Here is a 25084-nt window from a genome sequence, read left to right on the forward strand (position 1 = left end):
AATGCTCAATTACTTGTGTAGTATACACCATTTCAGAACTTATATAAATTTGGATTGGAGAAAAAATACTGGCATATGATCCGTTGCTCATTACTATCTAGAGTTTTGGTAATATTGGTAAGAGAAAATCTAAGTCGTTATTTGTGAAGATTGGGGGTGTGAGAAGCAGGCTTGTGATTAAGCTGCATTCTTTGGGCTCCTAATAGTTTTTGGTAACTGATGACACTTAGTAATAATGTGCCAGTGGCATTCAAGCCCTAAAGAGGACTGATACCTGTTAACAGAATATTACACCGAATGTAGAATTAATGTAATGATCTTCCTGTATTCTGATATTTGCGTTGATCGATCTAAGAAAATATTTTCAATGAATTCATTCAACAAAATGATAAGTACCTCTCATTTTCTGACAAAATGTCACAGTTGTGACCTACTGCTCCCTGCTTGGCACATCTGTAGTCCAGCGTTTATTTTTATTATCTTTTATTACATATAGTCAAAGTAATACATTTTTTAAAAAATACCTTGTGGGTTAGAATTTTTTAATATAACACAGATAAAATGTTTCAAATGGGTCATATTTTACATTCAAGTCTAAGATAGTAAATAGGTCTAGAAATATTTAAGCTACCTCATTACATCACATCGAGCTGAACTGTAAACTAGGGAAAACTGGGACTGTGAATCCTTGTCATTTATGCACTGGATAATGACTTACTTAGAAGTATTGAAAGGGATTGTTTTTCTTATTTTTTAAGTGTTTATCTATTGAATTAAAACTTCTTTAAGGCCAGGTAGTAACTCTAATATGTTGTAAATAAACCACCACCATAGCAAACACCTGAACTGAGCTGAGAGTTCAGAGCAGTCCTTCAGAGAGGAGCCCTGAGGCCTCCGTTGGCTTCCTTTCCAAGTCTGCACCTCCTCTGGCTGTGTTTGATCTTTCTGTGGGTTGTCCTCCTCTCTCTGCTCTTACTCTAAGCTGTGTGGTTTGCACCCCTTACCACTGTTTCTGTCATCAGTTTCTTTATGAAACACCAACCGATGTAAACCTAAAGGTGTGAAATTTTTTTTAACACTTCTTCCTTTTAACCCTTTTAAGTGCCTAGTCATATGTAACTTGGCATTTAAAAAAAAATTACTCGTAAGCTTTACTGTCTGAAACTGTGAATGATTTATGATAGAGCTCTTTCTCTATAGTCTCAGCTTCCCAAAACTGGGAGGTGTATGTTATCCCCTGGCAGCCTAACTGCAACTATTCATGTCTTGCCACCAGGCCCCTTTCCTTTGGTATTAAGTTGGACTTCTGTCATGGTCCTGCAGACAAATGACCACTACAGAAGGGGTAACCATGTCTCTTTCTTAGAAACAGTTCCCAACTCAGATTCTGTTAAAGTAGAAATGGTTCCCAGTTTAACTTCCTGACTCTGGAACCTAGAAATTGTATTTTTCTTCTAGTGAGAAAACACTCCTGAATTTGGGCTTTGAAATGTTCACACGTGCTCACCACAACACCCAGTGGAAAACGCCATGGTGATAAATAAGAGCTTTCTTAGAGAATGTGATTCTCTGTTCATTCAGCATTTTTAGAAGTCTTACATGTTTGCCACTCAACTCTGTTATGGGAAATTAATAGTATAAGCATTGCATGTTCCTACTTGGGCTAGAGAGGCAAAGATGTGCTCTCACGTAATGGTGACAACACACAGGATGAGTGAAAGATGCTCAAAGGGGAGAGATTCAGCAGCCATCTGCTGCCTTCTCTCCTCACAATGAGAAGCCAATTCATTCATCTGTATTTCATATTAAACTACTATAGGCACGAACAATTAAATTCTAGAGGTTATTTTAACATCTTGGTTAATAAGCATTTCATCACAGTGAAGCTCAGGAGTTGGCAAACATTGCCTCTGCAGGTCCAAATATCTAACACTTTTAGCTTTGCAGACCAATCGATCTCTGTCACAGTTATTAAAATTTGTTGTTGTTGTGCCCAAGCAGCTATTGACGTCAAGAGATATGGCGGGGTTCCAACAAAACTTTATAAACACTGGCATTTAAGTTTGACTTAATTTTCACATATCACTAAAAATTGCTCTTCTGGGTCCTTTTTTTTAACCATTTAAAAATATAAAAGCCACTATTATTAGTTCAGTGACTCTGCAAAAATGGACATCAATATGGATTTGGCCTTCAAAACCATAGTTATCAGCCCCTAAACTAAGCCTCTAAACTTATATCTCTGCCTAAAGCTAGAGGTAAAGTGGATGAAGAGCTCTACCCTACTAAAAGGACTCAGATGCAAACATTTCTTTAGGGAGGAATGTTTGTGATTCAGCCAGAGGCCCTCTCTTCCCCCTCCTTGAGTCACCCCTCCACCCTATACCTGTCTTGGAGGGAACAAATGCCTGTGCTCAGTTATTTGATGAATAGTGACCACCCCAATCCTAGAAAATGCTTTTCCTTGAGAAAGAGGAACTAGCTACAAGAAGTGTGTGTGTGTGTGTGCGTGTGTGTGTGTGTGTGCGCGCATGTTCATGCATTTGCACTTGTGAGTGAGCTTGTGGAGAGAGCATGAGTCTATAACATGATTCTTAGTCTTTAATAATCTGTTAGGTGGTAGATTTTTAATGAGCAATCCAGTGAGCACTGCTTTATTTATTGCCAGTGTGTAATTAACTGAAGCTATTCCCACTCCGAACAAGTCAACTGATTTTGACATTGAACATACCCGGTCCTCAATGTCTGGACTCTGCAGTCTGTAGAATTTTCTGAGCTTTGTTCAGTATGGTGGACTGTGATGAGAAGACAGCATCTTTGGAGACAGCAAGGGCTGATCTCAGCTCTCACTTTTGCCATTTACCAGGTCGAGTCTTTGTAAATTGTCTACCTCTGCAGGTCTCCTTGTTCACAGCTGTATAACAACTATCATAATACGCACCTTCTTTATTAGGGGAGGGTTAAGTGAGACCATGTATGTAAGTGTCCATACTTTGCCTTTTACTCTGAGGTGGTGTCAGTCACCTGAACTCTTTACCTATCTGCACCTGAACTATGGTTATACAAGTCCCAGTCTTGGTTCCTAGGCTACTCATCAAGGTCCTGCAGAGCTGAGAGTGTTTTCAGAAAACCTCATAGAAGCTTTTCTCACCTCTTAGTCCTTACTCTAAGGGAAGTATTACCCCTGATGGGAAGAAAGAGGGAAGAAAGGGCTTTAAGGAGAAACAGGAGTAGTTATTAAAAAATAACAGAGGGTGAGGGACCAGGAAGAGGAAGTTATAAAGGAAGGGAACAACCACAAAAGAGATCCCCCTCATGTAGAATGGAAGTTTTATAGAGAAATCACAAGCTTTCTCAGAGTCAGGTAACTACGTGGTACAGATCCAGGTCAGGCTACGCTCAAAGAACCATGTTCAAAGCCTGGCTTCCCTAATTAGGAACCCTAAGTTCCTTATCCACGCAGCAATTCAGTTTTCAAATGAAGAAAACAGCAACAGCCAAATTTGCTGACAGCTTACCCTTTGCTAGCACTCTTCATTTAAATTCCCCCAAGATAGCCCCTCATGACACATAGAATTATCTTATTTGATAGTCAGGAAATCTGCCGAAGGGCATGGTTAATGTTTGTTTAAGGTCACACAGCAGGATTCTGCTGGTACTTGGCCTGGTTCTGCAGTGCTCGGTAACCCCTGCACTAAAGCGTGAGGAGACCTGAGGAGACCGTAAAGGTGGAGCTGCGAATGGCCCTGCAGGCCCTGCCCACAGCACTGGCACAGGGCCACCCTGGCTGGCCTCCCTTTCTGCTCTGCTGTCTCTCCCTGGCTGCATAGCTACTGTTTCAGATGGCAGAACTTAATTTTCTAGAAATTTCACTCTGGTTGAGAGGAACTTACTCTAGAAGGAACCCCAGTGCAGCCTCACCTAAAATATACTGAGTTTCACTGTGAAAAAAGTTGTGTTGGAGCAATAGAAGTCTGCTTTCAGGGGGTGTTTCTACTGACTGAAAATCAAAGCAAATCGAGTGGACTTGATAGTGGGGGAGTACACACACGTTCATACACATATATACATATGCATGCACACATGTGTACACACACACACATACACACACAAAGGGGGGTTGTCTCTTTTTCAAGTGTGCTTGAGTTTCTCAAGTTAAATTACACTTATTTGACCATTGTGTTACAGAATAGTGCTTAATTCTCCTATTTGTTCAGCGTGCGTTTTGACATCAAATGCATTCCATTGCCTATTTGTTCCTCATCCTTGAGAATGCTTACTCATCTTAGATGCTGTGCTGGGCTTTGGGACTTTTAAGATAAATGAGACATGCCTTCAAGTAGGTCATTGTCTAATGATCAAAAACCAAAGAACCACACCACAGTATATGTCTCAGACTGCAGGTGGGGATAAGGCTTGCCATTTGTATTTGTGCTGTATGTTTTTATAATACCTAAAATTGATTTTCATTATGCCCTTATATTCCCACATTTCAGTGAAAAAGAAATAACCATACATACTTTGAGTTTTTAAGGTAGGAAATAAATTTCCTTCACAAACTTTAAAACTTTTTTCATTTTAGGCTGGGCGTGGCAGCACCTGCCTTTAATCCAGGTCGACTGGGGCTACACTGAGACCCTGTCTCAAAAAGACCAAACAAAACAAAACAAAACAAAACAACTTTTTTCAGGCCTGGAGTGGTGGTGCACACCTTTAATCCCAGCACTTGGGAGGCAGAGGCAGGCAGATCTCTGTGAGTTCAAGGCCAGCCTGGTCTACATAGTGAGTTCCAGGACAGCTGGGGCTACTGGGAGACCCTCTCTCAAAACAGACCAGGGGGGAAAAAAAAAAAAAAAACAACTCTTTTTCTTTTTAAAGTAACTTTGTTTTTTTTTTTTTCTGACTTTTGTACCAAAGATGTACGTGTTTGTTGTTAAGTAGAAGAGAAAATACTGTATGTATTACAATGAAAATTGAAATTATCCTGTAATTCTACTTCCTGATGATTTATTGACTAATCAATTAACTTTTAACAATTTTTTAAAATTGTATATACTCATATACATGTGAAAATTTGTTTTTCCCTCTCAAATCAGAGCCTACTGGGACATTAGATGTCTGGTACATGAAACAGAACATCGACTCTGAGAGACAACGGCTATCCCTTTTCTGGAAGGTAAGTTTTCAATGTCAATTTAAAACTCAAGAAGATGGCTCATTGGCTGAGTGTGTACTGCTCCTGCAGAGGTCCCAAGTTCAATTCCTAGCACCTACATTGAGCAGCTCACAACTGCCTGTCACTCCAGCTCCAGGGGATCTGACACCTCTGGCCTCTGTGGGTACCTGCACACATGCACATACCCACACACAGATATACATACACATAATTAAAAATAAGCCTCTTAAAAACTCAAGGAAGGGGGCTGGGCCTGGTGGTGCATGCCTTTAATCCCAGCACAGAGGCAGAGGCAGGCAAATCTCTGTGAGTTCAGGGACAGCTTGGTGAACATAGGGAGTTTCAGGCCAGCTGGGGCTACAAGGGAGACCCTGTCTCAAAAGACCAAAAAAACAACAACAAAAAAAAACAGGGCTGGAGAGATGGCTCAGCAGTTAAGAACACTGGCTGTTCTTTCAGAAGGCCCAGGTTCAAATCCCAGCACCCACATGGCAGCTAACAACTATCCATAACTCCAGTCCCAGGGGATCTGACAGCCTCTTATGGCCTCCACGGGCATTGCACGACACAGGTACACTTACCTACATGCAGGCAATACACCCAATACACGAATACAAAAAAAAAGAAACTCAAGGAGAGTATATATCTAAGTGATTCTGTATTTCCATGGCAGAGCCCCTCTGTCCCCACTGTGGCTTCAGCACGGCATTCTGAGCACAGGTGGAATTCATTTCCTCAGATATATCTGTAATACCTGATCACTTAGCACTCCTGCTGAGTTCCCACCTCCACACACATCCTTTCTTGCATCCCCGGCATTCTGCCCTCTGTCTACACTCTCTCTTCTGAATAGTAATAGAAAGCACCCCCCTCCAGCAGTAAAGCAGGAGCAACAGAATGGGAGGAGCCTAACATTATCAAATTTTACCTGTGCTGACAGCCATTACTGCCATCTCATTTAATTCTCACAAAACCCCTGTGGGGTAGGTACTCATCTGCCCACCAGAAGAAAGCTCCAGTTGAGAGAGAAAGGGCATGTCTCAAGCTGCCCAGCCACAAGGACAGAATGGGAGCTGGAGCCTTGAACTTTTCCTACTACTTCACAAGTCATTGTTACTGAAAGAAAAGATGATCTGAATGTAACCATGATCTCATGCCCATAGGACAAGGTTTCCAGGTAGTCCTAACTCCTACTTTCATGTCTTTTTTCATGTGTGTGACCCACTGAGTTTAATTAGGGTTGCTTGCATGAGCATGGATGGGAGGTTATTGACTGGAGGTTAGGCAACTTGCCAGTGGCTACACCATCTGGCACCATGAACATTAGACAGCAGGAAGAAGCATCCAACTCAGCTCCAGATTGATTCTTCTCTGTGCCCTGCAACCAAAATATATGGTGTCTTCAGCAGTAGAGTCTTTCTATCTACGTCTGATGGGCAACCAGGAGCAATGACAATAACCTGTATCATTTGGGGAGCCTTCCTGACCAATAATTCAAAGGAAGCCATCTCGTACCTGGCACTGGCATTTTAATTTAATGACCTCTGGCTTCTGAGTGCAGCAGTATCCACCCCTACAGAGTACCACCATTTAAACTCTTTTTAAATTTTTTTCATCAATTGTATTTTTTTTTAATTCACAAAATAGTAGGTTTCCTTATGCTTTTTTCATGCATCCTTAGTTTTTCTAACCATCCCTCCAATCCCCTTCTTTTCCCGTTCTCCACTCTCCAGTTGAAGCTCTGGCCCCCAGTATCCCCCCTTTGTTCTCCCTTCACATGTGTTACTCTCCCCACTTAAGGTCCCCCTCTCCCTTTCATATCTCTTTTGCTTCCTGGCCCCTGCAGGCTCTCTGGCTTAAACACAGAAATCTAAAAAGTCATAGCCAGGCTGTCCATATGAAAGAGAATATATAGTGTTTGTCTTTCTAGGTGTGGGTTGCCTCACTCAGTATATTTTCTAATTCCATACATTTTCCTGCTAATTTCATTATTAGTTATAGCTGAATAAAATGCCGTGGTACCAAATATTCACATCCATGTGTCTGTTAATGGACATCTAGGCTGATTTCATTTCTTAGCTATGATGAATGGAGCAGCAATGAAGATGGATGTGTAGGTGCTTCAGGTGCTTCTGGGTACATGCCTAGGAGGGGTATAACTGGATCCTACAGTTGTTTTGATTTTAGCTTTTTGGAAAAAAGCTTCACACTGATTTCCATAGTGGCTACACCAGTTTACACTCCAACCAACAGTGAATAAAGGGTTTCCCTTACACGTCGTCCTCACCAGCATTTGTTGTTATTTATTTTCTTGCTAATAGCTGTTCTGTCAGAGGTGAGGAGGAATCTCAAAGTAGTTTCAGTTTGCATTTCCCTGATGGCTGAGAATGTTGAACATATTTTTAAACATTAATTTTTAAATATTTATTAAATATTTTAAAAATATTTATTAGCCATTTGTATTTCCTCTTTTGAGAACTTTCTGACCAGTTTTGTAGTCCATTTTGCAATGAGTTGTTTTCATGATGTTTAGGGTTTTTAGTTCTCTGTGTATTCTAGATTACAATCCTCTGTCGTAAATATTGCTTGTAAAGATTTTCTCCCATTCTGTAGGTCACCTCACCACTTGATTGACAGTTTCCTTTGCTGTACAGGAGCTCTTTCATTTCAGAAGGTCCTATTTGTCAATTGTTGGCCTTATATCCTGAGTAACCAGCCTCTATTTAACGTAGTGTAATCTCTACTTTTTCCTCTAGAAGTTTCAGAATTTCACATGTTATATTGAGATTCTTGGTCTATCTGGAGTAGATTTTGTGCACGGTGAAAAATAAGGATTTATGGGACTGGAGAGATGGCTCAGTGGTTAAGAGCACTAACTGCTCTTGCAGAGGACCCAAGTTTGAATCCCAGCACCTACATGGTGGCTAACAAACATCTGTAACTCCAGTTCCAGGGGATGTACACCCTCTTCTGACCTCCACTGTCATTGTATGACATGGGTGCACTTACAATACATGCAGGTATAACACTCATACACATAAAAATAAATAGTTTTTTTTAAAAAAAGAGAGCCAGGCATGGTGGCACACACCTTTAATCCCAGCACTTGGGAGGCAGAGGCAGGCGGATCTCTGTGAGTTCAAGGCCAGCCTGGTCTACATAGTGAGTTCCAGGACAGCTGGGGGGACGGGGACACCCTGTCTCAAAAAGACAAAAAAAAAAAAAAAAAAAAAAAAGAAAAAAAGAAGGATTTAGTTTCATTCTTCTACAGGTAGATATCCAGTTTTCCCAGCACCATCTGTTGAACATACTATATTTTCTCCAATGTGTATTTTTGGCATTTTTGTCAAAAATCAGGTAGCTGTGGTTGTGTGGATTATATCTAGGTCCTCTGTTCTATTCTGTTGATCTACATGTCTGTCTGTGCCAGTGTCATTTGGATTTTATTATTACAGCTCTACAGTATAGCTTGAAACCAGGTATGGTGAAAAACTCCTCCAGCTTTATTTTTTCTTCAGGATTGCTTTGACTCTCTGGGGTCTCTTGTGCTTCTGTGTGAATTAATTTTTTTTTTCTATTTCTATGAAAAATCACACTGGGATTTTGATTGGAACTACATTGAATCTGTAGATTGCTTTTTATGGATGGCCATTTATACCATATTAATTCAAGTCCATGAGCACGGGGAGTCTTTCCATCTTCTAGGGTCTTTCTCAATTTCTTTCTTCAGTATTTTAAAGTTTTGTTGTAAAAGTCTATCACTTCCTTCAGCTTACTCCAAGGAACTTTTTCTAGGCTATTATGAGCAGCATTCTTTTCCTGATTTCTTTCTCAGTATGATTGTTATTAGTATATAGGAAAGCTAATGGTTTTATAAGTTAATTTTGTATTCTGCTACTTACCCAAAAGTATTTATCAGTGCTAGGAGTTTTTATGGCAAGATCCTTAGAGTCTCTCCTGTATAGAATCATATTATGTGTAAATGAGGTAACTTTGACTTCTGCCTCTCCTCTTTGTATCACTTGTATTTCCTTCTCTTGTCTTACTGCTCTAGCTAAGATTTCAAGCCCCATATCCACATAAGAGAGAGCATGTGGCAATTTGCCCATATTGAATAAGAATGGAGGAAATAGACACCTTTATCTTGCTCCTGATCTTAGTGGGAATGCTTTGAGGTTTTCTCTGTTAAGCATAATGTGGGTTATAGGTTTGTCTTATGTAGTCTTTATTTTGTTTAGATATTTTTCCTCCATCCCTGGACTCTCCAGAGCTTTTACACTGAAAGGATGCCAGATTTTGTTAAAGCCCTTTTGGATCAGTTGACAATCTGACCACTGCAGAGACATGCTTCTCTGAACAAGGTTGAGGGCAGCACTAATCTACATGCATAAACATAACTATTGCAAAGGCAGTTTCACAACATATCCTGTATTAGTTGCTTTTCTATTGCTATGATAAAACACTGTGACCAAGGAAACTTACAGAAGAGTTTATTTGAGCTTATGGTTCCAGAGGAATTAAGAGTTTGTCATGGCAGGGAGACATGGTGGCAGGAGGTGGCCGGAGCAGGAGCAGAAAGCTAAGCATGATCACATCTTCAAGTAGGCACAGAAAGAAAAGAGCAACTGCGGATCCGGATCCCACAAGGCTTAAGAACTCTCTAAGCCCACCCCCCCGGTGATGTACTTCCTCCAGCATGGCCACACCTTCTAAGACCTCACAAAACAGCGCCACCATCTGGGGACAAAATGTTCGAATACTTGGAGCCTATGGGGGACCTTCTCATTCAAACCACCACATATCCATGTAGCAAGACAAGAGTAGTAAATTTGTCCCTGGGGCCTGTGACCTCCTGAGCCACAGACTTTTGACCATGTTTACAGTACCAGGCATGAATTCTCTTCTGGGAAGGCCTCAAATCTAATCCCAAAGTAGTTGCCACCATAACCACTATTGCACCAGTGGGCACATCTTGCCTGGCAGGTATTGTAGCATGTAGGGTTCACTGCTGGGTAATCTACCAATGTCTTTTCTCCCCCAGTCACCTGCATAGTCCCTTCTGGCACCATGAAAACTACTCAGTAGGGAAGCTTTCAAGTCAGTTCCAGCTTGATCTCTCTATGTCTTACAACCAAAGTGTGTTGTGTCTTCAGCAATAGGATCTTACTATCTAGTTCTGGTGGCCAACCAAGAGCAGTGGCAATAGTCTGTGTTGTTTTGGAGGCCTTTGGGGCTTCCTTGTCCAATAACTCAAACAGTGGTATTTGATCCCTGGCATTGGATTTTCATTAATAACACGTGTCTACCCATCCAGGGTACCTGTGTTCAAGTTCCTTTAAAAAAATTATTATGTTTTAAATTAGCTTACAAAATAGTGGATTTCCATAAGGATTTTTCACACATCCTAGTTTGTCTAACCCCACCTTTTACCCCCTCCACTCCCATTTCCCTGCTACTATTCCTGCTTAAACCTTTAGCTCCAGTACCCCCCACACACTTTCATTCATATGTGTTCTACTGTTCCTTTACCCCTAAGACCTCTTGCCCTCTCCCTCTCATGGGCTCTTTCTAGCTTCCTAAGCTTTACATATACTCCAAATTAAACAGAAATCTAAAAATTCAAAGTAGGATTCACATAAGAGAGAACATGTGGCACTTTACCTCATTACTATATTTTCCAGTTCCATCCGTTTTTCCTACAACTTTCACAATTTCATTTTTCTTTATAACAAAATAAGATTTCATTGTGTGTATGGGCCACATTTTCATTATCCATTCTTCAGCAATGAACATTTAGGCTGGTTCTATTTCCTAACTATTGTGAATAGAACAGCAATGAACATGGATATGCAAGTTTCTTTGTAGGAGGATGCAGAGTCTTTTGGATATATGCCCAGGAGTGGTCTAGCTGGATCATGTGGTAATTCTATTTTAGCTTTTTTGAGAAACCACTAGACTCACTTCCATAGTGATGGCACCAATTTAAATTCCTGCCCCAAGTGAATAACTGTTCCACTTTCCCCACATCCTCATGAGCATTTGTTATTTGTTTTCTTCATCACAGCCATTCTGATTGGAGTGAGATGGAATCTCAAAGTAGTTTTAGTTTTCATTTCCTTGATGGCTAATGATGTGAACACTTTTTAAAATGCTTATTAGCCAATCATATTTCTTCTTCTGAAAACTCTATTCAGTTCCTTGACTCGCTTTTTATTGAGTTATTTGTTTTCTTGATGTTTAATTTCTTGAGTTTTTTGTGTATTCTATATACCAATCTTCTGTCAGATGTGTAGCTGGCAAAGATTTTCTCCCATTCTGTAGGCTGTATCTTCCCTTGATTGACAGATGTACAAAAGCTTTTTAATTTCATGAGATCTCATTTGTTAACCAGCCTTATTCCCTCAGCGATTGGAGTTTTATTCGGAAAGTCCAAGCCTGGTCCTATATCTTGATGTGAACTTCCTGCTTTTTCCTCTAGCAGTTTCAGAGTTTCAGGTCTCGTATCTCCATTTGGAGTTGATTTTGTGCATGTGAGAGGTAAGGATTTAGTTCCATTCTTCTATAAGTAGAGATCCAGTTTTCCCAGTTCCATTTGTTGAAGATGCTGTCATTTAGCCAGTGTGTATTTTTGACATCTTTTTCAAAAATCAGGTGACATAGTTGATGGCTTGTACCTGGGTCCTCTATTCTTTTTTTAAAATATTTTAATTTTTAATTATATATTTAGGGGGAATGAATGCAGTCCCTTCAGAGGCCAGGAGAGTACATCAGATCCCCTGGAGCTGGAGTTACAGGTGGGTGAGCAGCCCAATGTGTGTGCTGAGCACCAAACTCAGGTCCTCTGCAAGGACCACTCTTAACCACCAATCCATTTCTTCAGCCCCTTGGGTTCTCTATTCTGTTCGATTGATTTGTGTGTCTTTCTGTGCTAGTACCATGCTGTTTTTGTTGCTATGACTTTATACTATAACTTGAAATCAGGTGTGGCGTGACCTCCAGTAGAATTCTTTTTCTCAGAATTGCTTTTGGCTATCCAGGGTCTCCTGTAGAGAATTTCACTGGAATTTTTATTGGGATTGCATTGAACCTGTAGATTACTTTTGGTGGGAAGGCAATTTTTCACGATATTGTTCTTCCGATCCATGAGCACGGGCAGTCTTTCCGTCTTCTACTTTCATTCTCATTTTCTTTCTTCACTGTCTTACAGTCTTCATTGTAGAGGTCTTTCACATCCTTGGTTATATTTAGTCTAAAGTATTTTCTGATTTTTTATTTTTTTATGGGTATGAGTGCATTGCCTGCATGTTTGTAAGTGCCCACAGAGGCCAGAAGAGAGCTTCAGGTTCCCTTGAAATTGGAGTTATGGATAGTTTGGAGCTGACATGTAGGTGCTGGAAACTGAACCTGGGTCCTCTGCAAGCGCAGTCAGTGCTCTTAACCACTGAGCCATCTCTCCAGCCCCCTATAATGTCTTCTCGATAGATTATTCCCACAATCACAATGAAGTGGCTTTATCTCTTCTGACTTGTTTTGGTTTAATGTCTGTTTTGTCAGGTATTGCGATAGTTGTGCCTGCTAGTTTCCTGATTCCATTTGCTAGGAATACTTTTTTCGATCTTTTCATTTGTCTTTGATGGCAAGTTGTGGTTCTTGGAAGCAGTAAAAAGAGTGATCCTGTTTTCTAATCCAATCTTGTCTTTGACTAGAGAATTGAGACCATTCATTTCCAGGCTTATTGAAAGGTGTATGTTAATTCCTGTCATTTTGTTGATTTTGATGTTTTCTTAGTTCTCATTTGCATAACAACTGTCCTAGCATCACTTTTCACACCAGTAGCCTCTTGGGTATATTTATCGCTCTTCTGTTCATAATATTCCTTTCAGTATCCTCTATAGCACTGGCTTAGTGAGCATATATTTCTTTAGCCTGCTTTTATCAGGGAAAGCTTTTCTTTCTCCTTAAATCATGACACATAATTTTGCCAGGTACAGCAGTCTGGGTTGGCAACTATGGTCTTTCATAAGTTGGAATACATCTTTCCAAGCCCTTCTTTTGAAGTTTCCATTAAAAACCCAGCTGTTATTCTGATGTCTGCCTTCTTGCAGCTTTCTATACACTGTCTTTGCTCTAGTGTTTTAACTATATCCTTAGGAGGTTCTTTTCTGTCCTGTCTTTTTGGTGTTCTAAATGTCTCTTGTACCGGAATGGGCCTCCCTTTCCTCAGATTTGGGAAATTTCTGCACTCTTATTGAAGGTGTTCACTAGACCCTTGACAAGGCATTCTTCTCTTCTATCCCATAATTCATAGATTTGATCTTTTCTTTTTTTCCCCTTGAACTCTTTTTTTAATTATTTATTTTTACTTTTTTTTTTAATGAAAACTTTATTGAGAAAGCCTTCCAAAGCTCTTGCATGTTCTGTTCATGCTTTTTAAAAACTTTGTATCATGTTCTTTGACTGAATGATCCATTCCTCTACACAGTCTTCAAGCTCTGATATTTTGTCTTCCACATGCTCTGTTCTATTTCAAGGCTTTCTACTGAGCTTTGTATCCAACTGAATTTCTCATCTCTACCTTCATTTTTTGGTTCTTTTTCAGCATTTCTATCTCTTCATTAAATCTACTTTTCTTTCCCGAATTGACTTCCTTATTTTATTCGGCTCTGTTTATATTGCCTTGGAATTCATTCAGGAGTTTATTCTCATACTCTTTAAATTCATTCTAGAGTTCGTGTCCTCTTTGAATTCTTTTTTTTTTTAACATTTCTGAAAAAATTTAATATCAGACTTCTTGACCATTCTTTACCAATCACAGTAATTTAGGCTTGTTACACTGTTTAATACAATAAACATTGTACTTGATGCCATTGTGATGTTTGTTTTCTACAAAGAGAAGTAAGATGAATGATTTTCCAAAGTAACACTGTTTATAAATGATAGAGGCAGGATTAGATCAATTGTATCACCCAAAACTAGAACTATTTTTCACTTTGTTCCATTTCCTGGAGGACTGGTTCTTCTTTACACCAAGTTTCAACTTAAAGTGCATTCACTTTTTCATGCATTTATTTATTCAGTAATTTTTTTCCTGTTTTTTATTTTTTTTCATGAGTCACATTTTCACTTTTGTTTTATATTTTTAAAATAATTGAGAATTTCATACATGCATACAAGGTGTTTTGATCAAATCCATGCCCACTCCCTCCCCTCCAACTCCTCCCATATCTCCCCATCACTTTTTTCTGATAACTTCATGTTCACCCCCGGCGATTTATTTATTTTTTTATGGGGCTTTTGGCTACTCTAACATTTCCCCCCTCTGAAGAGATAACCCTAAAATCTTTTAAAGATGAGATAAAAGCTCCCAAATATTTTCGACATTTTTGGCCTTTGGAATGGAATATGTTGCTAAGAGGCTCAAGGACATTTTGACTTTTAGCCAAGAAACTGGCTACTTTTCTTTGAGGCCTTTTTACCCTAATTGCCTAGCCTGAGGCTCAAGGACACTGTTTTAGCCAAGAAACTGGCTACTTTTCTTTGGGGTCTTTTTACCCTAACTGCCTAGCCAATTCCTACCTCCTATTCTTATCACACCATATTCTGAAGAGGTTACCCAAATTGCCAATGGGAATTGGGACGCAGACCTCTCTGGCTTCTTCCATGCTGAACAGGGACACAGGGTGAGGCAATTGGAGTACCCGTTCAGTGGGTCTATCTAAAAGACTCCCAAATTGTGTAACTCTTATCTCAAGGAAGAAAAGACAGTCTTTGAATTGTGAATTGGAGATGTGACGGAGAAGTAAAGGCAAGAGTAGGAGAGGTAAAGGCAAGAGTAATTAGCATTACAATTTCTAGACAGGGAACTAGAAAAAAATCAAAACAGGGCAATTTTCAAATGTTCATATGAGAGTCCATTGGAATTTCTTGACAAGAGCTTCCAAAAGCATCCCTCTATTGGGTTCCTCCTCATTTTTCTTTTGTCTTCCAAGGTTGGACTCTAGACTGATAGATTCAGGATTTGCTTTCAGGTATTTTAATAGCAGGATTTGCTTTCAGGTATTTTAATAGCTGTTGGAGTGGTTAGAATCAGTGTCAGTTCCTTCTCAAAGGCATCTAGACAGGGGGAGAAAACAAATTTATCTATCATTTTAGAACAATAGCTGGTTGTCTCCCTTAGCCACAGGTGGGCACGACAGTATTGGAGACCAAGATTTGAAGTCTTACATCTGAGCAGCACTTTCTGGTTAGGAATAAAATCATCAATGAGAATTAATTGTCTAAATAACTTTTTATATAGACTTAAGCCTAATATTTGGGACATGTAATCCCTTGAACTCTTAAAGAAATATACTGATGACTTTACTCTTTGGTTATACTTTCCTTTTGGATGTTTAAGACCATACAGTTGGTCCAAATAAGTCAATTAATTTTTACACTTAAGGTCATTTGAGGATCTGTTCCTCCAGGGTCACATGGGCTTGGGAGGAGTTCCTGGCTCCTTTCTGTTACCAGTTCCATCTATATGAAGATAAGTCAAAGCTCTTTGAATTCTTTTGACCATATTTATAATTCCTTGGAATTCTTTGTCCGGAATTTCATCTAAGTTGCTCTCACTGGGGACTATCACTAAGAGATCAGTAATTTTTGGAGGAGACATCGTCTTTTTTTCTGTTATTGTGTTTTGAGTTGGAGTTTTTACATCTCAACTAGTTCGCTGGTTGAGTCTTTTAGTGTGTCTGATCCACCTGTGTTGTGTGAACCCTCAGATCTGTACTTGGTGTTAACTGAGTTTAGCTGTTTTGGATCAGCTAGGCAATATTTGAAGTTCAGTCTTGGAGACACTGGGTACTGATATGTGGGTTGGGCAGCTGAAGTGATCCCAGTGTGGCAAGGGACTATATAGCTCTAACCTCACAAGCAGATGCTCTATTTAGGTTGACAAGGGGGATCCTGAGTCAACAGGCTGTGGCTTCTGACCTCAAGAGTTGGCACTCAGAATGGTTCTGTAACAGCAGAGAGATAGGATGCCAGAGTGGACTGGACCTGGCCTCTGACCGCATGAACTAGTGGTATGTCATTTCGGTTCTATGGTGCCAGGATAGTGAGGTGCCAGGGGTGCTGGTTTCTGATCTGATGAGTAAGCTGGCTCTCTGTGCGGTTCTGTAGCAGCTGGAGGTGAGATGTTAGAGTCCTTAGGGGTGCTGGAGGTAGGCTCTCCATGTGGTTCAATGGTGGCTGGGAAGGGAATGGAGTTCCAGGGTTGGCAGGGGCATTGACAACTGACCTGACAACCAGATGAATTTTCTGCACAGTTTTGTGAGGCTAGTGTCTGGAGTGCTAGGGTTTGTAGGAGTGCTAGCCTCTGACCCGATGAGCCAGGTTCTCTATTTGATTCTGTGTCATTTGAGGGACATTCCAGGGCTGGAAGGAGCTGACCTCTGATCTCATGAGTGGGCAGGACTCTCTGTGAGGTTCTGTGGCAGCCAAAGGGTGGGGTTCCATGTGTGTTCTTGAGCAAGTTATTTACTCTTTCTTTGCAGTGCTTTCCTCATGAGTAAACTTAAGATAATACTAATGCATGACACAAGGCTGCTGTGAAAATTCACAAGATCATTAGCAAAAGTGGGAGTCACATGACTGTTCCTAAGGCAAGCATCATGCATACCCATGAGGGTGCAAAGGTAAACTGATAGACAGTCTGCAGGGAGAGACCCATACATGGAAGATTTCAGTGGAATGATGTGTAAAACCTGGAGTCAAAAGCAGAACATGGTTGGTATGTACCTGTAGCCCCAGCTACTCAGCAGGCTAAAGCAGGAGTATCACCAAACTCAGGACCTGAGCTGGGCAACACAGTGAGTCCCTATCTCAGTACAGTAAACAACAAACTCTTCCTGTTACTTCTTCACTTGTATTAGGGCTGCTGAAGACAGTCATGAATTCCAAAATCAAGGTGCTCAGTTTGGGGGATTTTTAATATGTATGTATATATGTATGCATGCATGTATGTATGTATTGTGAGGTAGGGTACATGTACTACCCTACTGTGGAGGTCAGAGGAAAACCTGTGAAGGAGTCCATTCTCTTCTATCATGTGGGTTCAGGGACATGAACTCAGGTCGTCAGGCTTGAGAGCAAGCACCCTTACCCACTGAGCCATCCTGACAGCCTGGTACTCAGTTTTAAACTCACAAATTATATTTTGTGATCAACCCTGACATTGGATATGCCGAGTCAATATTATCCTTGGTTTTGTTGTTGTTGTTGTTTGTTTGCTTGGTTTTTTTTTTTGGTTTTTTTTTTGTTGTTGTTGTTCTTTTTGAGACAGGGTCTCCCTGTAGCCCCAGCTGTCCTGGAACTCACTAGGTAGACCAGGCTGGCTTCGAACTCACAGAAATCTGCCTGCCTCTGCTTCCCAAATGCTGGATTAAAGGTGTGCACCACCATACCCAGCTATCCTTGTTTTTAAAACAAGGGTATGGTGGCACATGCCTTTAATTATAGAGTCAGGCAGATCTCTGTGAGATTGAGGCCAGCCTGATCTATATAAAGCTTCCAAGCCATCTGGGCCACAGGGAGACTCTGTTTTTAAAAAAAAACAACAAACAAAAAAAAGGATTTTGTGTCTCAGATAAAATGACTTGCCCAAAGTGACATGAGTGTTATGCAGAGTAGTGAGGAAAACAAAGGCCTGTTCCAATAAGAAGTGAGGCTGCGGTCAGAGTTCAGTGTTAAGAGCACCTGCCCAGCATGCACAAGGCCTATGTTCAGCCTCAATATCACAGATACAAAGCCAACAATAGTCCAAAGCCAAAAATGAAAAGAAAAAAGAGCTGTGACCAATGAGATCAAATTCCTGGAGCTTTCTAAGAGGTCTTGATAATTGCTGCTCTTTGACATGGCCTAAACTTCAATTCCATCTGTTGTGCCAGAGCCATTAAGCTGTTGTGGGGGTATTGTTTGTGTTTTGTTTTTTCATTATTTGCATCAGGAGAAAATTACACCTTTCTTTTTAAATGTTTTTAAAAATATTTTATTATTTTTATTTTATGTGTCTAAGTATACTGCCTGCATGTATGTAAGTGCACCCGTGTCGTGCAATGCCCACAGAGGTCAGAAGAAGGAGTCAGATTCTCTGGAACTGGAGTTTATAGATGGTTGTTAGTGGCCATGTGGGTTCTGGAAATCGAACCGCAGTCCTCTGCAATAACAGTCAGTGTTCTTAACCACTGTGCCATCTCCAGTTCCCAAATTACACCTTTCTTACAAGTCCCAGGAATAAATGGCTTACCAATTCAGAGACAGTCTTCTTCCAATAGATTTTAATTTAAAAAAGAAGAAAGAGGGGTTGAGGATTTAGCTCAGTGGTAGAGTGCTTGCCTAACAAGCGCAAGGCCCTGGGTTCGGTCCTCAGCTCCGAAAAAAAAAAGAAGAAAGAAAGAAAAACAAGTGCATCATGATCTGAAATGTGCCAGATTTTGTTTTGTGTTGCATTTCATTCACCAAATTATTTTTGATGGTGACAGCCTTTTGTGGGCAGCAGAACACTTACTGTAGGTGTCCTGAAGGAATACACTGTCTGTGTTTCCGTACAAGATTTCAATCATTTTCCACAGGACAGAGCAGAAAGAAAACTGGAGAAGGCAGTCAGTATGCATTTCCTTTAACACATTCTTACCACAACATGACAGTAACACTGGCCTGAGAACCATATTCAGCACTGCTAGAGGAATCCAGGTGTTAGAAACCCTCCTGGTGTTGCCAGAAACACATTCTAGATAATGCCTTCACCCAGGCACCCACCAGGGGGCACTCGAGAATCTCATATGCCTTCTCAGGGGGGACTGCTTGAGATCATTGCTAGGCTGCTCTAAGCCGGGGCTTACCCGTCAGAATGGAAAAGCTAAACGTGACAACAAATGTAAAGCTCCTGGCTCATGGTTAACAAATGTTATTTCTCCTTTGTCATCTACTCAAGTAAGTAGCACTGGAATACACATGTTTATCTGGGGAGTCAGTTGGCTCCTCAGGATGGCAGTCCTTTCATCCAGCTTGTCTCCTGTGACTCAGAGCCTGCTGGTCCCCACCCTTCCAAATCGCTGAACTCATGTCTTCTGTTGATGCTGCTGTCATAATGTATCACAACTGCACAATTAGAGAAGTTGCTCTGCAACTTTGAGTTAAAAGGGTGACTGGGGGCTTGAGGAGTGGCACATCATTGCAGAGGGAGAACACCATAAGTACAAGCAAAGGCCTGCTAGTGAAAGGCATCCCTCAGCTATCTCTCACTTCATCCTTCCCTGCCTGCTCTGTGGGTTCTGAGGTAAGTGTATCACCATCGCCACCACCCCACCCAGCCACACTGTCCCACATTCCCCCCACCAAGCCACTCCTTAGAAGTTAACTGTGCTCACAATACTTCCATTCTTGCCAGGGATGACTTCCCTCATGGGCAACTGTTTCATTCCTCTGTCAGTGTTTATGAGTAAGAGCTTAGAACATCACGTTTTCAAAAGCACTTGCTTAGCTGGGTATGGTGGCACATACCTATAATCCCAGAGGCAGAAAGACTAACATAAGTTTGAGATCAGCCCAGTACAAGTAGTGAGTGCTAGGCCAGACAGGGCTATCTCAAGAAACAGGGAAAAACAATTATTTTTTTAAAAGTACTTGCTTATTTAATCCCTGTGACAGGTCTATGACATTAGCTGTGACAGGCATCTGAAATAACTTTAGAGGAACACTGACTATTCGTCAATGGGTCCGCTATTAGCAGCACAGCCTTCACCTGGTACACTGATTGTAAATGATCATTTTAGGCTTTATGAACCCCCAAATGGTCCCCAAACAGACCTGCATTAGTTAAGCTCTCAGAAATGGCAATATAAAAACTGAATGTTACAAACTAATTTACAGTGAGAATGCAGCTGCTAGGCCAACCAGACTTGACTCAGCAAATAAGAACATTTTCGCCCAGTATGCTAATTGTTTCAGGATCCAAAGTGTATTCAGAGAGCCAGTCTATCCACTTAAAGTGAAAACCACACAAAAAAAGTGCATCAGCCATTCATGTCAGCTCAACTTCCTCCAACACAAACTACACAGGAAACAAAGTATTAGACTTCTTGGTAAGCAGGAAACCAGTGCAAGGGGCATTTGCTGATCCTTAACGTGTCTTTCAGCAAAGGTAGCTTGGGTCTCCCACCATGAAGGGATACCCTTGCCCAGAAATCCATGCCACTTGAATCTGTAAACCAAGCCTCCCTCTCCCTGCAACAGACAGGCCTAGGCACTGCCAGGGTTAGACTCAACCACTCTCCATTTTCTGTGCTTCAGTTTCCATGTCCTTGTACAAACAAGGGAACAATACAGATAATTTGTTTTCTGATTGCTTTCTGGGATTGTTCCCAGATGATCGCAACTGGAATTTTTGCAGTTTGGAAACCTGTTAGTCACACGCTTATGAACGATTTCTTAGTTTTCTAACACAGATGGCTAATTCAAGTTCCTAAGTATAGATTTTACTAGTTTAGCTCCTGAAAGTCTTGGGTTTGATGTTTTAAGCAGCATTGCACTTTCTGTATAAAAAAAAAGTTGTGTCTCTGTGTGTCTGGGAGTGTATTTCACAAATTTAGAAATGGAAATTCAGAGGGGCTGAGCACCTTGCCCCAAAATCTTAGTGGCGGTGAGGCTGCAGCTCAGAGCCAAGGCTTCAGAGTTCAGATTCCACACTTTTCCCACTGGTTTGTGTTCACCATTAGTAACTTTGATATTATTATTATTATTATTAATTTTATGTGTATGAGTGTACTGCCTGCATGTATGTGAGTGCGCCCATGCCGTGCAATGTTGTAGAGGTCAGAAGAGGGCTTTGGATTCCCCTGGAACTGGAGTTAAGGATGGTTCGTAGCTGCCATATGGGTGCTGGGAATCGAACCTGGGTCCTCTGCAAGAGCAGTCAGTACTCTTAACCGCTAAGCCAACTCTCCAGCCCCAGTAACTTTGATTTTGAAGAAAGGAAAATCAGTGTGTTTTTAAGAAGTATATTTTAAATGTTAACTGATTTTTTTCTAAATGGTAGTTGTGGCGATGTGGGTCACTGAATAAAAGTGTGCAGTGGAGAGATTAACATGGACCCCCAAAGCAGGGACCAAGAGGTGAAGAGATCAAGCACCCAGAACACCTATGGTACTGAGAGTATGTGCATGTCTTTTCTTGCAGAATCTGAGCACATCAGAAGCACGGGGGAACATCCTCTACTATCAGGTGACCTTGCAGGAGATGACAGGGAGGAGAACCGCACTGCAGAACAGCACAGAACGCACCTCGTGGACCTGGGTCATTCCCAGAACCGGGACTTGGGCTGCAACTGTGTCTGCAGCCAACTCAAAAGGCAGTTCCTTGCCCACTCGAATTACCATAGTGCACCTGTGTGGCACTGGTAGGTACCCGTTCTCCTTTAACGTCACCTGTGGGGAACTGGCTCGCTCGCCTCTTCTGTCCAGCAGATGAAGCCCAGGGCTTAGTATGAATAGCCAAGAGTTTAGACCTTGGAGTCAATACTTGTCTTTTCCAGTCAGCCTGGAAGTGGCCTTGGACAAGTGAATTAATACTTCTGAACTTCAGTTTCTTCCTCACTAGGAAATTATATTTACTGTCTTGCAGATCACTATAAGAGTATAATCATACAAAGTCAGTACTTAGTATCAGCCAAGGAAAGTTACATTAAATTGAATGCTAATACTTTCCAATTAGGCTAATTTTTACACAAGCACTAATTATATATTGTTAAATTCTAGAAAAATCACTTATGTTTTAAACATTCGTAAAAGAATATTAAAATGATGTTCTGACTGTAGTGAAACTGTGGTAAAATTTCGTTCTTTATTATATACATTTAAATATGTATCCAGTTGTCTTCAGTTTAAAAGAAAACTTCAAAATATATGTAGAGTTTCACATTTGTAATTATATCCTCTAAAATTAACTTTTCAAGTAAAAGTCCATGATCAGTAAGAAAATGGGTCTTGTGCTACTTCTCAAGGCCTGTATCTTTTTAAAAAAATATATTTTTTATTTTATGTGTATGATTGTATTGCCTGCATATATGCAATGCTCACAGACGTCAGAAGAGGGTAGTTGGATCTCCTGAAACTGGATTTATGGATGGTTGTTAGCCACCATGTGGGTGCTAGAAACCAAACCCAGGCCCACTGTGCTTAACCAGTGAGCCATCCAGTCCCAACATGGAATCTTTTTTACAACACAGATTTTGAGGGCTTGGAGAGATGGCTCAGTGGTTAAGAGCAATGGCTGCTCTTGCAGAGGATCTGGGTTTGGTTCTCAGCACCCGCATAGTGTCTAACAACTGTCCATAACTCCAGTTTCAGGGGGTCCAATGCCCTCTCCTGGCCTCTGCAAGTATTGTTCAACATGGGTACACTTAAATAGAAACAGGCAAGACACCCATACACATAAAATTAAAAAAAAAAAAAAAAAAAAACACATCAAGATCATTAACTTAATGTCAAAAATAAAAAGCCTAAATAGAATAAAACTCTGTAATTGGAATTGGATCCTTTCTTAAAATATGGTATCATAATTTTACGTACACATGTGTCTAGCAATTGTCAATTTGGAGAATTTCTACCAAAATATTATTATTTTAGACACACTGTAAAATCACAGTTATTTTTAAAGAAATACATAGTGATAAAAACAACTAGAAGAAAATGCAGGTAAACATGTGAGTTAGGAAGTGTTCCTAAGAGGTAGAGTTGCTCTGACCAAAGGCCTGGCCACAGTGGCTTATTTATCCTCTCACATGAAGGAAGTTCACAGATAGCTAACCCAGGGTGGTGACATCAGCACTCCAGGCTTCTCTTTCCCTCTGTCAAACCTGGCGTTCATCCACAAAAGGAACTGGTCCAAAAGGGCTGCCAGAGCTCTAGCTGTTTCCTCCTAGGCAGCAGAGAAGGCAGATGGGCATAGCCTCAGTCTTCAGGAGCTCACCAGAACTTCAGGAGCTCAGCTTTGCCCTTGCTAGCTTCAGTGATCATCTGGCCACAGTAAGCTGTAGAGAAGGCTCAAAACTGTATTTCAGGCAGCCATAGTCCTTAGTAAAGTAGAGGAAAATGTGTCTGGTAGGCGGTGGGTAACCTCTGCCTCCTGTGGGGGAAGCACTTGAGGCAGAAACATGAAGGAAAAAAAGTAGATTAACTATGGGGAAGACACTTCAAGTTCATGCATTGTGGGATAATTGTCTTTAAACACTGTTAGGTGGTGGGCATGGTCATGCATACCTGCAACCCAGACAGGGTCCTGAGGCAACATGGTAATTGCAAGCTTGAGGCCAGCCTAGGATATGTAGTGAGATCCTATCCCCAAGAAGAGGGAAAAAGGTAAGTAAAGCTCAAAATACAAATAAGAATTTAAGAAAAAGACATCTCACTTTAGCATAGTTGATATCTGTGTCTATGTATGTCTGTATTAACCTATGTACTTTTTTAATACATGGGCTATCGGGATGTGAACACACAACACAAAGAAAGTGTAAGGAGCTAGGCCTGTAGCTCAGATATAGAGTATTTGTTTAATATACATGAGGTCCTGAGTTTGATTCCTAGCTCCCCCCACCAACATGAAAGGAAAAATAGAGATATGAAAATATGTTTAGCTTAACTAGTAATCAGTGAGATGCAATTCTGGGAAAAAACATGAAAAATCAAGTCAGACTGATGAAATAGGAAGAATTAGTATGCCTCATGTTGGTGAAAAACTATTTTTCTATTCCTTTAATGGGGGTATAAATTGGCACAACTCTCTGGAAAAGCTATTTAGTAATATATTTAAAAAATTTAAATATGACCATATCTTTTGATAGTCTTACTTTAGAACTGTATCTTTAGGCCAAGCATGGTGCCTCACACCTGTTATTTCAGCACTTGGGAGGCTGAGGCAGAAGGATTGCTATGAGTTCAAGGCCATTCTAGGCTACAAAGTAGACTCTGTCTCCAAATAAATAAATAATTAAAAAGAAAAGAAAGAAAATAAATGCATCCTCAGTAAATAATAGAATAAGTGTTAGAAATGTAAGTACAAAGATGCTTATTGAAAACTGCTAAAGGGCCAGCAAGACGGCTTAGCTGGTAAAGGCATTTGTCTCGAAGACTAACAACCTGAATTTGTGATCTCAGTGCTGGGGAGGCAGAAACAGGTGGATCCCTGGGGCTTGCTGGTCAGCCAGCCTAGCCTTGTGAATCCTAGGCCAGTGAGAGATCCTCTCTCAGAAAGCAAAAGGTAGAAAGCACCCCAGGAACACCCAAGGCTGTCCTCTGGCATCCACATACTTTTGTATGTACTATGCACACACATACCCACACAAAAATCCATGGACTGAGGATATATCTCAGTACTAGAGAATTTTCTTAGCAAGGTCCTAGGTTCAGTCCCCAGGAACACAAAATAATGAAAGAAAATAAAATACAGTACTATATCAAAATGCCGCTTTTCAAATCTCACTGCAGAGGGGCCTTAAGGCTATAAACCTTATGAATTTTATGGCCCATTTCAGGTCCTTGCTGAAATTTGGTAACAGTCTCTCAAAATGACTCTCATCATTTTAAAATTCACCTGTATTTTATTCATTCAAGTCATTTATTGAGACTATCCTAAATAAAGTAAATGAGACCCAAGCACAGGTTAAAAAATGACCTAAGTCCAAGCCAGGGCCTTTGAGTTACCTTTAGCCAAATGTGAGGGATTGATGTAAAAACAAATTTCTTGTAAAAAAGTACCTGCCACAACATTATACTTCAAGGGCACAAGAAATTAAATGTGTGCTGAATCCACCATCCAATACATAACCACAGGCCTAGTACTTATGCTCAAGAATTCTTTATAGGAAGA

General features: G+C 40.6%; 1 protein-coding gene across 2 annotated transcripts in view; it reads left to right on the forward strand.

The window, feature by feature from the left end:
- Il12rb2 (interleukin 12 receptor subunit beta 2) overlaps window positions 1-25084 on the forward strand; it is a 63406-nt gene that overhangs the window by 13258 nt on the left and 25064 nt on the right. For both annotated transcript variants that reach the window (XM_008844604.3, XM_008844605.3), the window contains exons 7-8: window positions 5097-5176; window positions 21398-21617. In XM_008844604.3, the coding sequence (XP_008842826.1) occupies window positions 5097-5176; window positions 21398-21617 (300 nt within the window). The remainder of the gene's footprint in view (window positions 1-5096; window positions 5177-21397; window positions 21618-25084) is intronic.

Source organism: Nannospalax galili, unplaced genomic scaffold, assembly GCF_000622305.1.
Source record: "Nannospalax galili isolate Female #2095 unplaced genomic scaffold, S.galili_v1.0 scaffold441, whole genome shotgun sequence".
NCBI lineage: Eukaryota > Metazoa > Chordata > Mammalia > Rodentia > Spalacidae > Nannospalax > Nannospalax galili.